Source organism: Staurois parvus, unplaced genomic scaffold (assembly GCF_062004578.1).
Source record: "Staurois parvus isolate SC_StPar_1 unplaced genomic scaffold, SC_StPar_1.0 ptg001658l, whole genome shotgun sequence".
Lineage (NCBI taxonomy): Eukaryota > Metazoa > Chordata > Amphibia > Anura > Ranidae > Staurois > Staurois parvus.
In genome coordinates, this window is record NW_028319454.1 from 112,501 (window position 1) to 130,056 (window position 17,556).

Consider the following 17,556-nt stretch of genomic DNA (forward strand, 5'->3'; position numbering starts at 1 on the left):
CGCATTCACTATATCCGCTCTCCCTGGACCCCGCATTCACTATATCCGCTCTCCCCGGACACTGCATTCACTATAACTGGTCTCCCTGGACCCCGCATTCACTATATCCGCTCTCCCCGGACCCCGCATTCACTATATCCGCTCTCTTTGGACCCCGCATTCACTATATCCGCTCTCCCCGGACCCCGCATTCACTATATCCGCTCTCCCCGGACCCCGCATTCACTATATCCGCTCTCCCCAGACCCCGCATTCACTATATCCGCTCTCCCCAGACCCCGCATTCACTATATCCGCTCTCCCCGAACCCTGCATTCACTATATCCACTCTCCCCAGACCCCGCATTCACTATATCCGCTCTCACCGGACCCTGCATTCACTATATCCGGTCTCCCCAGACCCCGCATTCACTATATCCGCTCTCCCCGGACCCCGCATTCACTATATCCGCTCTCCCCGGACCCTGCATTCACTATATCCGCTCTCCCACAGTACACAGAACATGGAAATGCAATTATTTTAGTAAATATAAACTGCTAAATACCTTTTTTCATCCGCAGTATATAGCAGTCTTGTGACTTCTATCAGTGTCCAGCGGAGCACTGGTTAAAGCTTGTAAGAGGAGTTTTCATTTTGCTCTAGGAGGATACAGGACCCCTGATCTCTGTCTGCATAGTGATGATTGGCCCTGTACTGATCACATGCACTCTCCCAGGAAAAAAAAACCTAACAATACACACCAAACTGAGCATATGCAGAGTGACTCCACACGATATGTCTTATCAGGAGATAGGAGGAGGGACACTGGAAGAAGGTCAGGATCAGAGAAGACAGGATCAAACAGCCTCTTTACACAATGCGGAGGATTAACCCCTTAGGTTCCACAGTGAGTATAACAAGCATGCTTTCCTGCATCTACAGACTGATTGTACTGTTGTGGGTTTAGTAACACTTTAAGGCTCAGGAATGTGTGTCATTTTGGAGTCCCGCCCCACTCTTCCTGGACAGACTCTTGGAATCCCACCCCACTCTTCCTGGACAGACTCTTGGAATCCCACCCCACTCTTCCTGGACAGACTCTTGGAATCCCACCCCACTCTTCCTGGACTGACTCTTGGAATCCCACCCCACTCTTCCTGGACAGACTCTTGGAATCCCACCCCACTCTTCCTGGACAGACTCTTGGAATCCCACCCCACTCTTCCTGGACAGACTCTTGGAATCCCACCCCACTCTTCCTGGACAGACTCTTGGAATCCCACCCCACTCTTCCTGGAATGACTCTTGGAATCCCGCCCCACTCCTCCTGGACAGACTTTTGGAATCCCGCCCCACTCCTCCTGGACAGACTTTTGGAATCCCACCCCACTCTTCCTGGACAGACTCTTGGAATCCCACCCCACTCTTCCTGGACTGACTCTTGGAATTCCACCCCACTCTTCCTGGACAGACTCTTGGAATCCCACCCCACTCTTCTTGGACAGACTCTTGGAATCCCACTCCACTCTTCCTGGACAGACTCTTGGAATCCCGTCCCACTCTTCCTGGACTGACTCTTGGAATCCCGCCCCACTCCTCCTGGACAGACTTTTGGAATCCCACCCCACTCTTCCTGGACAGACTCTTGGAATCCCACCCCACTCTTCCTGGACAGACTCTTGGAATCCCGCCCCACTCTTCCTGGATAGACTCTTGGAATCCCGCCCCACTCTTCCTGGACAGACTCTTGGAGTCCTGCCCACTCTTCCTGGACAGACTCTTGGAGTCCCGCCCCACTCCTCCTGGACAGACTCTTGGAATCTTGCCCCACTCCTCCTGCACAGACTCTTGGAGTGCCCTTTGTGGCCAATAGGAAATATTACATTCTCCCTGACACTGAAATCTTCCAACGGTTCTCGGTATCTGCTGTAGACACAGCATCCCTGGTGTCTGCATTATCCTACTAGGGATGATTTCCTAACTTCGTATGAACCTATGGTCAGACCGAATTTTGTTTGTCCAGAGGTTCGATGAATGATCAAACTAAGTGGATGTTCAGCCAAGTGTAACCTCCAGTGGCAGCGGAGCCGTATTACTACCACTGCCCAATGTGACAGCTTCGCACTCAGTTATTCGGCACCCGCTGCATTCCTGACAATTATGACTCCTCTCAGAGAGGCCCATTCAGCTGCTGAATATAAACAAATGGGTTGGGATTGTGTTAAAAATGACACCCCCCAAAAAAAATTCATAGCAGACCCCTAAAGTCTGGTATGGATGTCAAAGGGACTCCACAAAAAATAGAGTGGGATCCTCTCAAATTCTCTTTGTGTATGGTATGGATTTAAGGGGAGACCCCATGCAGAGGACTAGAAGGACACATTCTACACCTCCATCTAAGGATTAGGCCTGGAAAGGGGGGGGCCAAGCCCTGAACCATAACAGGCCACCAGGCCGAAATTGTATATGTTGGGTTTTGTGAAGATTGAACATAATCATGAAAAGAAACACACCACAGCGCAAACACCTCCTCTTCATACACCAAGACTTTGGAGTCTATTTATAAAACATTCCGTGCACAAACATCAGAAGGATTCGTACAAGCTTCGTGAAACGTCCTGTAATTTTTCTAAGAGAGTAATGCCTTTATCGTCTGCTCCACCTAGTGGCCAAAATGCAGTATGGTTTTCTGAAGCACCTCTATGAGAAAACTATATACCATTTTGGCCACTAGGTGGAGCTGAAGATACAGGCATTACCCTCTTACAGAAATTACCATGACATTTGTTCAGTATAAACGAATGCTTCTGACATTTGTGTAACAAATCTTTTCCAAACAAGCCCCTTTACTAACTCATTGTACAAATTCTGATGTCCCTGACCTAGTTATATAATCAGATCATAGGAAGTTCTTAGTGAACAATCCATTTCATTTGTATCCTGTCAGGCAAGCCATTGCACTACCTAGTTGTTGGTAGGTCCAGGACAGGGGTCTCCAAATGTTCGAAACATAGGGCCAGTTTACTGTCCATCAGACTTTCGGGAGGGGGGGCGGACTGTGGCCATTGGAAGTAGAAATTGTCCCGGCATCAGTGGGAGTAAACAATGCATATTTGATATTACGGGAGGGAATAGTGTGCCTTCATTGGTGTCAGTGGGAGGAATAGTGTCCCATCATTGGTGTCAGTGGGAGGAATAGTGGCCCATCATTGGTGTCAGTGGGAGGAATAGTGCCCCATCATTGGTGTCAGTGGGAGGAATAGTGCCCCATCATTGGTGTCAGTGGGAGGAATAGTGTTTCATCATTGGTGTCAGTGGGAGGAATAGTGCCCCATCATTGGTATCAGTGGGAGGAATAGTGTCCCATCATTGGTGTCAGTGGGAGGAATAGTGCCCCATCATTGGTGTCAGTGGGAGGAATAGTGTTTCATCATTGGTGTCAGTGGGAGGAATAGTGCCCCATCATTGGTATCAGTGGGAGGAATAGTGCCCCATCATTGGTGTCAGTGGGAGGAATAGTGTTTCATCATTGGTGTCAGTGGGAGGAATAGTGCCCCATCATTGGTATCAGTGGGAGGAATAGTGCCCCATCATTGGTATCAGTGGGAGGAATAGTGCCCCATCATTGGTGTCAGTGGGAGGAATAGTGCCCCATCATTGGTATCAGTGGGAGGAATAGTGTCCCATCATTGGTGTCAGTGGGAGGAATAGTGCCCCATCAATGGTGTCAGTGGGAGGAATAGTGTCCCATCATTGGTGTAAGTGGGAGGAATAATGCCCGGTTGTTGGTGTCAGAGGGAAGAATAGAGCCCCATCATTAGTGTCAGCGGGAGGAATAGTGCCCCATCATTGGTGTCAGTGGGAGGAATAGTGACCCTTCATTGGGGTAAGTGAGAGGAATAATGCCCAGTTGTTCGTGTCAGAGGGAAGAATAGAGCCCCATCATTAGTGTCAGCGGGAGGAATAGTGCCCCATCATTGGTGTCAGTTTGAGGAATGGTGTCCTATTGTATCAGTGGGAGGAATAGTGCCCCATCATTGGTATCAGTGGGAGGAATAGTGCCCCATCATTTGTATCAGTGGGAGGAATAGTGTCCCATCATTGGTGTCAGTGAGAGGAATAGTGCCCCATCATTGGTATCAGTGGGAGGAATAGTGCCCCATCATTGGTGTCAGTCGGAGGAATAGTGCCCAGTTGGTATCAGTGGGAGGAATAGTGCTCCATCATTGGTGTCAGTGGGAGGAATAGTGCCCAGTTGGTGTCAGTGGGGGGAATAGTGCTCCTCAATGGTGTCAGTTTGAGGAATGGTGTCCTATTGTATCAGTGGGGGGAAATAGTGCCCCATCATTGGTGTCAGTGGGAGGAATAGGTAAGCACAGGGCCAAATCCGGCCCCCGGGCCGCAGTTTGGAGACCACTGCTCTAGGAGATTGTGCATTCACATTGAATCATGTGTGGTCGGCTTTTGAAGCATTTTTTTACAAGTGATACAATTTAGCTTCATTAGTTGTATGACATGTAGCTGTGTGCGTAGTGGTGAACATGCACTAGAGGCGGTGCTCCACCCTGACATGCAGAAAAGCCGCATCCATAACTGACAAACCAGCATTCAAGGGGAGAAGTCCTTGGATTAGACAGACAAGGAATACGAATTGTAATTGTCCGTGTCATGAAATTACCAGTCACAGGTGTCAACAGGGCTGACAGCTGACAAACCAGGAATGGGCCCTCCTTGGTTATTTTGGGTGGAGCGGGGATGCTTTGAATTCCCTTCTGGCTGCCAACTTTGTCACGCCATGTCCCCATCGGTGGCCATGTCACGGTATCTCTAACCTTTACTATCTGTAAATTCCAGAAATAGACGTGCCACCTCCAGCCCATCTGTCTTCAGCAGCCCGTTTCTGTGTGAATCAGTCTTAGGTCTCCTGTAAAACCCCAGACAACACCCCACACTGCTCCACCCCACATCATACCAAACAAACACCACTGTACCGAATGAATGTTTGACTTCTTCCATCTTTCATCTGTTGTCACATACAAGCAACAGGCCATCTACATTGGGGACCATGATGGCAGTCTTCCCTGCTCAGCTTGGCCTGCACAATCCAGCCACTTGTCCAGTCACCTTTGTCCAGATAATACAGCCACCTGCCTAGTCAGCTTGGACAAAAAAAAATCCAACCATTTGCCTGGTGAGCTTGGCTAATACAATTCAGCCACTTGCCTGGTCAGCTTGGCCAAGACAATCCAGCAGCTCAGCCTGGTTAGCTTGGCCCAGAAAAGCCAGCCAATTGCCCAGTTAGTTCGGCAGAGACAATCCAGTCACATGCACCAGTCAGCTTGGCCTGTCAGATTGGCTCAGACAATCCAGCCACTTGTACAGTCACATTTGTCCAGATAATCCAGCCACCTGCCTAGTCAGCTTGGCCTGCACAATCCATCCACTTGCCTGGTCATCTTGGCTAAGACAATCCAGCCATTTGGATCTCCTTGGATTTCTAGTCCCAAAAGTGCATTTGACTAACCTAGAGATAGGTGGTCATGAGATGACGGTGAGTTTACATCCATGTGGGGCTCCAGTATGAGCACAGTGAAGCACTTGTCACCTCAGTACGGAGGTTCACCGATAAGGATACAGCACCATTGCACAGAAATTGACATGTTGGGACTGAATACCAATCTTTTATTTGTTTTTTGTCTATTGTTATCACTTTAATTTTGTACACTGCCATATAGTTGATTGTATGATCTTAGGGTGGTCTATTTGAAATATTTACGATTTTGTGTATAAGAGTTCACAATTAGGACTGCTGCTGTATAGGTATTATATATATATTATATTTTTTATAAATGTTTCCTAAGCGCAACAGCACCCCCTTTTCTTTAATCTAGCTACTTGGCCAGTCAGCTTGCCATGGATAATCCAGCCTCTTGCACCATCAGCTTGACTCACACAATACATATGCTTGCCTGGTTTGCTTGGCTTCGACAATACAACCGCACAGACATATATACTTGCCCCCATTACTTTGGCCTGAACAGTCTAGCTACTTCCCTGGTCAGCTTGGCCTAGGCCAGTGGTCGGCAAGCCGCGGCTCACAAGCCATATGCGGCTCTTTACACTCTTTAATGCGGCTCTTCTGTGTGCCGGGCGCCCGCTCCCCTCCCTCCTCTCGGGCGGCCGCCTCAAAAGTCAGGACTCTGCAGCTAGCCCAGCAATGGGCAAATTACGGCCCGGCGGACCTTGTAATCCGGCCCGCGGAGCGTGGCAAACATTGGCTGTCAGGATGTAGGCGGGGCAGCGTGACGAACTCCTCTCCTCTCACAGTCCGCCCTGAAGACCGGAACGGCGCGGGAACACGGCGAGAGGAACGCGCGGAGCAAAGGTAAGTGAATTGACACAGGGGGGACTTGGGGACTTAATATGGGGGATGAATTACTATAGGGGGGATGAATTACTATATGGGGGATGAATTACTATGGGGGATGAATTACTATATGGGGGATGAATTACTATAGGGGGGATGAATTACTATATGGGGGATGAATTACTATGGGGGGGATGAATTACTATAGGGGGGATGAATTACTATATGGGGGATGAATTACTATAGGGGGGATGAATTACTATAGGGGGGATGAATTACTATAGGGGGGATGAATTACTATATGGGGGATGAATTACTATGGGGGATGAATTACTATATGGGGGATGAATTACTATGGGGGATGAATTACTATAGGGGGGATTAATTACTATATGGGGGATTAATTACTATGGGGGATGAATTACTATGGGGGATGAATTACTATATGTGGGATGAATTACTATGGGGGATGAATTACTATATGGGGGATGAATTACTATGGGGGATGAATTACTATATGGGGGATGAATTACTATGGGGGATGAATTACTATATGGGGGATGAATTGCTATATGGGGGATGAATTACTATGGGGGATGAATTACTATATGGGGGATGAATTACTATGGGGGATGAATTACTATATGGGGGATGAATTACTATGGGGGATGAATTACTATATGGGGGATGAATTACTATATGGGGGATGAATTACTATATAGGGGATGTATTTTCAGTTTTAAAAATGTGGCTCTCAAAATAAATTTCAATCGTGGTTTTGGCCAGATTTGGATCAGTTGAAAAAAAAGGTTGCCCACCAGTGGCCTAGGCAATCCAGACGCTTGCCTGGTCAGCTTTGCCCAGACAATCCAATCCACTTGCCCAGTAAGCATGGCCCAGATAATTCAGCCACTTGCCAGATAAGCTTGGCCTGGGCAATCCAGCCACTTGCCTGGGCAGCTTTTCCCACACATTCCAGCAGCCTGCTCAGCTTGGCTCAGACAATCCAGCCACATGCTTTGACCAGCTTGGCCCAGACAAACCAGTCACTTGCTCGGTCAGCTTACCCCCAGTCACTCCAGCCACTTGCCCAATAAGCGTGGCCCAGACAATCCATCCACTCGCTGGATAATCCAGCTGCTTGGCCCAGACAATCTAGCCACATGCCTGGCTAGCTTGGCATAGACAATCCAACCACTTGCCCCAGACAATCCAACAACTTGCGTGGACAATCCAGCTATTTGCCTGGTTTACTTGGTCCGCACAATCCAGCCACCTGCTCGGTCAGCTTGGCCCACACAATCCAACCACCTGCCCAGACCATCCAGCCACTTGCCAGGTCAGCTTGGCCCGCACATTCCAGCCACCTCCCTGTTAGCTTGGATCAGACAATCCAATCACTTGGCCTGGACAATTCAGCCACTTACCTGGGCAGCTTGGCCCAAGCATTTGTGCCACTGGCCTGGTCAGCTTGGTCTAGACAATCCAGCCACATGTCTGGCTAGCTTGGCCTAGACAATCCAACCACTTGCCCAGTCAGCTTGGCCCAGACAACCCAACCACTTACCAGGACAATCTAGAAACTCACCCAGTCAGCTTGACCCACAGAATTAAACCATCTGCCTGATTTGCTTTGCCCAAACAATCCAGCCACCTGCTCAGTCAGCTTGGCCCACAGAATCCAACCACCTGCCCAGACTATCCAGCCATTTGCCTGGTCAGCCTGACCTACACACTCCAACCACCTGTCTGGTCTGCTTGGCCCACACAATCAAACCACCTCCCTGTTAGCTTGACTCAGACAAACCAGCCACTTGCCCAGTCAGCTTGGCCCAGACAATCTAGCCGATTGACTTGGACAATTCAGCCACTTGCTTGGGCAGCTGGCTAGACATTCCAACCACTTGCCCAGTCGGCTTGATCCAGACACTCCATTCCCTTTCCTGGTTAGCTTGGTCCACACACTTCAGCCACTTGCCTGGCTAGCTAGGCCCAGACAATCCAGCTACTTTCCCAGTCAGCTTGGTCTATGCAATCCAGCCGCTTGGCCCAGATAATCCAGCCCCTTGCCCAGTCAGCTTGGCCCAGACAATCCAGCCACTTGCCCAGTCAATAAAGGCCCAGACAATCCAGCCTCTTCCCTGGTCAGCTTTGCCTGGACAATCCAGCCACTTGCCCCATCAGTTTGGCCAATTCAGCCGCCTGGCTTAGACAAGCCAACTTCTTGCCCCGAACAATCAAGCCACTTCTTTAATGTCAGCTATATCTGCATCAGCCACAGGAATAAACTGGGTCATGTGGGCTGTCATCAACAGCCATGAAAAGCCATGATTTCTCACCAACTGCCAACTCTAAAATACAAACAATGCATCCAACTGCTCCACCATCATTATTTTTACAATACCAAAGTCTTGGACTCACAGTACTAATTATCCATCATGATCAGGGTAGTCCTCCCCCATGGGCTCACTTTTTGCTGGTGAAATCTTGACAGTGTGATAGGACACGAGGGCGGTGGGGCAGAGGGTGCGACAATCAGGAACGTTTTATCTGGGGTGGAGGATGCCCTTTGGAGACACGTGGGAGGATCTCTATGGCGTAATGACCCCCAACGCTCAGGGAAATGACAGCCGGCTCTCCGGCACGCAGTTACATAACAGTGTTACAGTAACAGCTCAGCATCCAATCTCGTAGCGTACAGTAAGGGTTGCCATGGTAACAAGGGAGCTCTGCGTTCACATCTGTTACAGATTAATAACAGGGAGAAGAAGAGGAGGAATCACATCCTATAGACAGAGCCAGAAATAATAACATACATGCCCCATCCCCCGGATTCTCCCCGCGCCTACAGAAGGATACATACATCGGGGAGTAATCTGCACCAATGACAGAGATCCCTTGGGGCCTTGGATTATCTATGGAGTACTAAATCCACCCAAACCTGGTATGTCACTTATAGGTGGACACTGATCTTCTGAATTTACCTTCTAATATGTCTATGAGACTCTAGTACTGATATCACTGAGACAGAAAATGAGAAGACACCAAAATGTTACAATTGCCAACAAAACAGGAAATCCTCCATTGGGGACACCTGTTCCAGTTGCAACCATCTAAGAAGGGATTTCCCTCACTCCTTGTTGTGTACGCCCGGAATTTCCCTGTGGGGGACAAAAGCAAAAAATAATTCAGCAGGGGTCTTAAAGTGATATTACTTCCTCCTCAGTTTTTAGACACTTTATCTGGCAGCATCCTATGGAATCACACTTGTATGCAGGATCTAGAGTTATGTCTCCCTACGCTGTGTGAATCAATAGAAACACACAGCTCCATAGCCTATGATGACAAGGCACTCCCCTTTAATCCCTCCTCCTTCCCCCTTCACAACATACTGGCTGCAAACTGGACTGTCCACTGTTAACTCTTTTCTGTGAAGACTGGAAGTTCAGGAAAGCAGCACTAATAGAACATAAGCAAGGAACAGTGAAAATTGTAAACTGCAAGTTCTGGGGTAAGAATTTTACCAAATAGTTTACTGGGGAATGTTTATTTTATTGTGCTCAATGTGTTCAACTTAAAAACTTAAAACTTAAAAAAGGGTTTAATACTACTTTAAAATTGTCCTACAATGACATATCTACAGTATAAAGAAGTGAATGCAACATTCACCAAACATTGACTGTAGGTGAATGAGTGACATTAACTTAAAACACATGCACCAGGAAGATTCTCCCACACTGAGGGCCAAAACACATTTTGTTGCGTTGTCAGCATGTTTGGAAGGGCTGCTTTAATGTGAATGACCAACAGGTTATCTCCGACCATCATTAGACCAATAGAATACCTCCGACCATCATTAGACCAACAGAATATCTCTGACCATCATTAGACCAATAGAATATCTCTGACCTCATCAGACCAAGACGAAAACCGAACCCCTTATTAGACCAATAGAATACCTTCAACCATCATTAGACCAATAGAATACCTCCGACCATCATTAGACCAATAGAATACCTCCAACCATCATTAGACCAATAGAATACCTCCAACCATCATTAGACCAACAGAATATCTCTGACCTCATTAGACCAAGATGAAAACCCAACCCCTTATTAGACCAATAGAATATCTCCAACCATCATTAGACCAATAGAATACCTCCGACAGCATTAGACCAATAGAATACCTCCAACCATCATTAGACCAATAGAATACCTCCAACCATCATTAGACCAACAGAATATCTCTGACCTCATTAGACCAAGACGAAAACCCCACCCCTTATTAGACCAATAGAATACCTCCAACCATCTTTAGACCAATAGAATACCTCCAATCATCAGTAGACCAATAGAATACACATGTCTATAGGACAAGGTTGCCATCTCGCCCTGACCTATTAACATCTAAGCAGTACATTTTGGCGATGGCAAAACCAGCGGTGCGGAAAGGTGACTTTGCCAACAGAGAGACGCCTGCCCTTCACTAGAATACCTCCGACCATCATTAGACAAATAGAATACCTCCATCCATCATTAGACAAAAAGAATACCTCCAATCCTGATCAGACCAGTAGGATACACCCAACACTCATTATACCAATAGAATACCTCTGACCCTTATTAGACCAAAAGAGTACCACAACCCTCATTAGACCAAATCAACAGCCCGACACTCATTAGATCAACAGTATACCCCAACCATCATTAGACCAATCAGGTACCCCCCAACACTCATTAACATCAACAGCATACCCTCACACACACACACACTCTTTAGATCAGTAGGATACACCCAACCCTCATTAGACCAATGCAATACACCCAACCCTCATCAGATCAATAGGATACACCCAACACTCATCAGATCAATAGGATACACCCAACACTCATTAAGACCAATAGAATTCACCCAACCCCCATTAAACCAACAAGATACACCCAACCATCATCTGACCAAAAGGATACACCCAACCCTCATTAAACCAACAGGATACATTCAACCCTCATCAGACCAATAGGGTACCCCCCCCCCCCCAACACTCATTAAGATCAACACCCAACCCTCATCCGATCAATAGGATACACCCAACCTTCTTCCGACCAACAGGTTACACCCAACCCTCTTCAGACCAACAGGACATGCCCTAATCTCATCCAACCAACAGGATGCACAAAAACACTCTGCAGACCAATAGGATACACTCAAATTTTATCGGACCAGAAGGATACACCCAAACCTCTTCAGACCAATAGGATACATCCAACCCTCACTAGACCAAAAGAATACCACTGACCCTCAATAAACCAACAATTCAACCCTCATCAGATCAATAGGGTATCCCCCAACACTCATTAGGATCAACAGAATACCCCAGACCCTCATCAGACCAATAGGATACACCCAGCCCTCATCAGATCTATAGAATACACCCAACACTCATTAAGACCAATAGAATTCACTCAACCCCCATTAAACCAACAAGATACACCCAACCCTCATTAAACCAACAGGATACATTCGACCCTCATCAGATCAATAGAGTACCCCATCAACACTCATTAAGATCAACACCCAACCCTCATCCGACCAATAGGATACATCCAACCTTCTTCCAACCAATAGGATACACCCAACCCTCTTCAGACCAACAGGATACGCCCTAATCTCATCCAACCAATAGGATACACAATAACACTCTTCAGACCAATAGGATACACCCTAATCTCATCGGACCAATAGGATACACCCAACCCTCACTAGACCAAAAGAAGAGCACTGATCCTCAATAAACAAACAAGATACATTCAACCCTCATCAAATCAATAGGGTATCCCCCAACACTCATTAGGATCAGAAGAATACCCCTGACCCTCATTAGACCAGTAGGATACACCCAACACTCATTAGACCAATAGAATACCCCTGACCCTCATTAGACCAACAGAATACCGCTGACCCTCATTAGACCAATAGGATACACCCAATTCTCATCAGACCAACAGGGTACCCCCAACACTCAATAAGACCAATAGAATACACCCAAATCTCATTAGACCAATATTATGCACCCAACCCTAATCAGACTAACAGGATACACCCAACCATAATCAGACCAATAGAATTCACCCAATCCCCATTAAACCAACAAAATACACCCAAACCTCATCCGACCAAAAGGATACACCCAACCCTTATTAGACCAACAGGATACATTCATCCCTCAAACTAATAAGGTACCCCCCCCCCAACACTCTTTAAGATCAACACCCAACCCTCATCCGACCAATAGGATACACCCTCATCTCATCAGACCAATAGGGTACACCTAAACCTCTTCAAACCAATAGGATACACCCTAATCTCATCTGACCAATTGGATACACCCAACTCTCACTAGATTAAAAGAAGACCGCTGACCCTCAATAAACCAATAAGATACATTCAACCCTCATCAGATCAATGGGGTAGTCCCCCACCACCCATTAGGATCAACAGAATACCCCTGACCCTAATTAGACCAGTAGGGATACACCCAACACTCATTAGATCAATAGAATACACCCAACACTCATTAGTCCAATTGAATACCCCCGACCCTCATTAAATCGAAAAAATACCCCGTCTTTCATTAGACCAACAGAATACCGCTGACCCTCATTAGACCAATAGGATACACCCAACCCTCATCAGACCAATAGGATACACCCAACCCTCATCAGACCAATAGGATACACCCAACCCTCATCAGACCAATAGGATACACCCAACCCTCTTCAGATTAATAGGATACACCCAACCCTCATCAGACCAATAGGATATCACCGACCCTTATTAGATCAGCAGTATACCCCTGACCCTTATTAGACCAATAGGATACACCCAACCCTCATCAGACCAATAAAATACCCCCCAACACTCATTAGACCAATAGAATATCTCTGACCCTGATTAGACCAGTGGGATACCCCCATCCTTCAATAGACCAATAGGATCCACCCAACTCTCCTTTCCTGTACTGTACCCTATTTGTCTATTGTATTCCATTGTGAACCACCAAGCCAAACCCAACCCCTCCCCCTCTTGTCAAAATTTGTTTGTTTGTTTTAATTGGACAATTAATAACATCCTTCCACATTCTTATTGTTTTGTATTTAATTTGAAGTGATGAACAAATAAATGAAATTATCTTGATAAATACTCTCTCAATGAAGGTCTTTGTTTTGTTCGGTTTTGATCGATACCTTCAGAGTCATGGACAGAAGGGGTCCTCTTCACATTGTCCCCCTGCCCATCCCCCACCAATAGCCATCGGGACCAGAACAATGATGGCCATCGGGGACCCAGAGAAGAAACGTTTCTGCAGAGCAGGAAATGAATGTCTCCCGCTGAGTCTTTGGTGGCCACCATCTTCCATTGTTATTCCGCACTTAATCCGCAGCTTACAAACAATTACCGCCAACACAAAGGGCGATTAAGAGATTCGATTTAATTGCTGTTAGTGCGCCAGTAATTGGTTTGCAGTTCACACATTAAAACAACCGTCCGCAGTTATTAATCACCCGCCCCGCATCATTTAACCCCGAACTCCAGTACAGAAAGCACATTAAAAAGGGAGCTGGGGTGATAAAGTTTCCCTCATCAATGGAAAAGTGAGCTACTAAAAGGACAACTCCACCCCAAACTTAGAGGAGTCACATGGTGGCTTCCTAAACCCCCTGGGGAATCCAGTGTAGGGATCTCTCCACCGTATTACCCAGATCTGGCCAAATACTGCACCCACCACAATCCCAAATCATGGCGACGCCTTCCTTGAACAAATCATTTCTGATGTCTTGTGGGAGGGGCAGAGACACGGACTACTGCAGGGAAATCTCCCCATTGTGGGAGGGGCAGAGACACGGACTACTGCAGGGAAATCTCCCCATTGTGGGAGGGGCAGAGACACGGACTACTGCAGGGAAATCTCCCCATTGTGGGAGGGGCAGAGACACGGACTACTGCAGGGAAATCTCCCCATTGTGGGAGGGGCAGAGACATGGACTACTGCAGGGAAATCTCCCCATTGTGGGAGGGGCAGAGACACGGACTACTGCAGGGAAATCTCCCCATTGTGGGAGGGGCAGAGACACGGACTACTGCAGGGAAATCTCCCCATTGTGGGAGGGGCAGAGACATGGACTACTGCAGGGAAATCTCCCCATTGTGGGAGGGGCAGAGACACGGACTACTGCAGGGAAATCTCCCCATTGTGGGAGGGGCAGAGACACGGACTACTGCAGGGAAATCTCCCCATTGTGGGAGGGGCAGAGACATGGACTACTGCAGGGAAATCTCCCCATTGTGGGAAGGGCAGAGACACAAACTACTGGGATAAATCTCCTCATTGTGGGAGGGGCAGAGACACAAACTACTACAGGAAAATCTCCCTTTTGTGGGACGGGCAGAGATATGGACTACTGCGGGGAAATATCACCATTGTGGGAGGGGCAGAGACTTGGACTACTGGGGGAGAAATCTCCCCATTGTGGGAGGGGCAGAGACACAAACTACTACAGGGAAATCTTCCCATTGTGGGAGGGGCAAAGACACAAACTACTGCAGGAAATCTTCCCATTGTGGGAAGGGCAGAGACACGGACTACTGCAGGGAAATCTCCCCATTGTGGGAGGGGCAAAGACACAAACTACTGGGATAAATCTCCTCATTGTGGGAGGGGCAGAGACACAAACTACTACAGGGAAATCTCCCCTTTGTGGGACGGGCAGAGATATGGACTACTGTGGGGAAATATCACCATTGTGGGAGGGGCAGAGACACAAACTACTGCAGGGAAATCTCCCCATTGTGGGAGGGGCAAAGACACAAACTACTGCAAGGAAATATCACCATTGTGGGAGGGGCAGAGACACAAACTACTGCGGGGAAATCTCCCCTTTGTGGGACGGGCAGAGATATGGACTACTGCGGGGAAATATCACCATTGTGGGAGGGGCAGAGATATGGACTACTGCGGGGAAATATCACCATTGTGGGAGGGGCAGAGACTTGGACTACTGGGGGAGAAATCTCCCCATTGTGGGAGGGGCAGAGACATGGACTACTGCAGGGAAATATCACCATTGTGGGAGGGGCAGAGACATGGACTACTGCAGGGAAATCTCCCCATTGTGGGAGGGGCAGAGACACAAACTACTGCAGGAAATCTCCTCATTGTGGGAGGGGCAGAGACACAAACTACTACAGGGAAATCTTCCCATTGTGGGAGGGGCAAAGACACAAACTACTGCAGGAAATCTTCCCATTGTGGGAGGGGCAAAGACACAAACTACTGCAGGGAAATCTCCCCATTGTGGGAGGGGCAGAGACACAAACTACTGCAGGGAAATCTCCCCATTGTGGGAGGGGCAGAGACACAAACTACTGCAGGAAATCTCCCCATTGTGGGAGGGGCAGAGACAGAGCAGAGAAATAACTTGATGATGCAACAAGTCAGTCCCGTTCATGTGAACACCTAAAAAAATGCAAAACATTTTTTAGAAAAACCTAAAAATTGCAGCAATATAATTTGTTGATGACTTTGACGCACCCAATGTGGTGTTTCGCCTTTCTGGTTCTACCTCCAGTAGTAATATCTTTGCGTGGCGCCATGTTTTGATGATGTGTACGGGAGGATTGTATAATTTTTTTTTCTCATTTTGTTTCTTTTTTTTATTTTGTAACTGTTTTTTTTTTTTTTTTAAATGACCCAATTTAAAAAAAAAAATCACGATTCTGTTTAGCAATCACCGACGGGTGTCCATCAGAAGGTCCCCGCAGTGGGAGGAGCCAGTGTTGCACTCACCTGGTTGATGATGTAGATCCCGTAGCCCACTTTCTGCCTGCGCAGGATGGGGTGGAGGTAGTGCAGCCAGTATTTCAGGTGGTGGTCCCGGTGTCGGAATGGAATGATGATGGCCACTCGCTCCTTCGGCAGGCAATCACTGGGGGTGTACTTTCCTCCTTCCGTCACGTCAGGGTTCTCCCGCTGAACCCGCTCCATGGTCATCGGGGAGCTAAATTCGATCAGCAGGCGGCCGACTGGAAGAGAGAGGAAGACTGCTCATCAGTCATCATGTAGAGAAACAATCCACCCCCTTCCCCCACACAGCACGGCCCCACCCCTGAGGATCAAACCCAACCTGAAACCTGACTGCATGGAGTCTGTAGGTTTTTCCTGTGGGTGCTTCTAGGCGCTCCAGATCTTTGAGGGATTTGTCTTCCTAATACAGACAATAATGTGTAAGGGATTGTGACAAGGTTTAGAGTGTAAGCTCCTCTGGTACAGACTAATGTGACTGTGGGGGAGGGGACATTAGAGTGTAAGCTCCTCTGGTACAGAGACTGATGTGACTGTGGGGGAGGGGACATTAGAGTGTAAGCTCCTCTGGTACAGAGAGTGATGTGACTGTGGGGGAGGGGACATTAGACGGTAAGTTCCTCTGGTACAGAGACTGATGTGACTGTGGGGGAGGGGACATTAGAGGGTAAGCTCCTCTGGTACAGAGACTGATGGGACTGCGGGGGAGGGGACATTAGAGGGTAAGTTCCTCTGGTACAGAGACTGATGTGACTGTGGGGGAGGGGACATTAGAGGGTAAGTTCCTCTGGTACAGAGACTGATGTGACTGTGGGGGAGGGGACATTAGAGCGTAAGCTCCTCTGGTACAGAGACTGATGTGACTGTGGGGGAGGGGACATTAGAGTGTAAGCTCCTCTGGTACAGAGACTGATGTGACTGTGGGGGAGGGGACATTAGAGCGTAAGCTCCTCTGGTACAGAGACTGATGTGACTGAGGGGGAGGGGACATTAGAGTGTAAGCTCCTCTGGTACAGAGACTGATGTGACTGTGGGGGAGGGGACATTAGAGTGTAAGCTCCTCTGGTGCAGAGACTGATGTGACTGAGGGGGAGGGGACATTAGAGTGTAAGCTCATCTGGTACAGAGACTGATGTGACGGTGGGGGAGGGGGCATTAGAGTGTAAGCTCCTCTGGTACAGAGTGTTCTCTGTACTGCACTGCGGTATATGTCAGAGACAGAGCTGCGGGATCTGGGGAGGCATGTTGGGATAATTCTGCACCATGTACCGTGTCTGTGTGCAGTCAGCTCTATTTCTGAACGCTGGGAATACCCAGGAGTCTGAGCTATATATGGACACCAAATGA

At 47.9% G+C, this 17,556-nt stretch overlaps 1 protein-coding gene across 1 annotated transcript in view; it reads right to left on the reverse strand.

Moving 5' to 3' along the window:
• Positions 1-16,425, reverse strand: part of LOC149434843 (beta-1,4-galactosyltransferase 2-like) — a 73,091-nt gene extending 56,666 nt beyond the window's left edge. Inside the window, exon 1 of the mRNA XM_089663315.1 lies at positions 16,195-16,425. Coding sequence (XP_089519441.1) covers positions 16,195-16,398 — 204 coding nt within the window. The 5' untranslated portion in view covers positions 16,399-16,425. The remainder of the gene's footprint in view (positions 1-16,194) is intronic.
• Between the last annotated feature and the right edge of the window lie 1,131 nt (positions 16,426-17,556).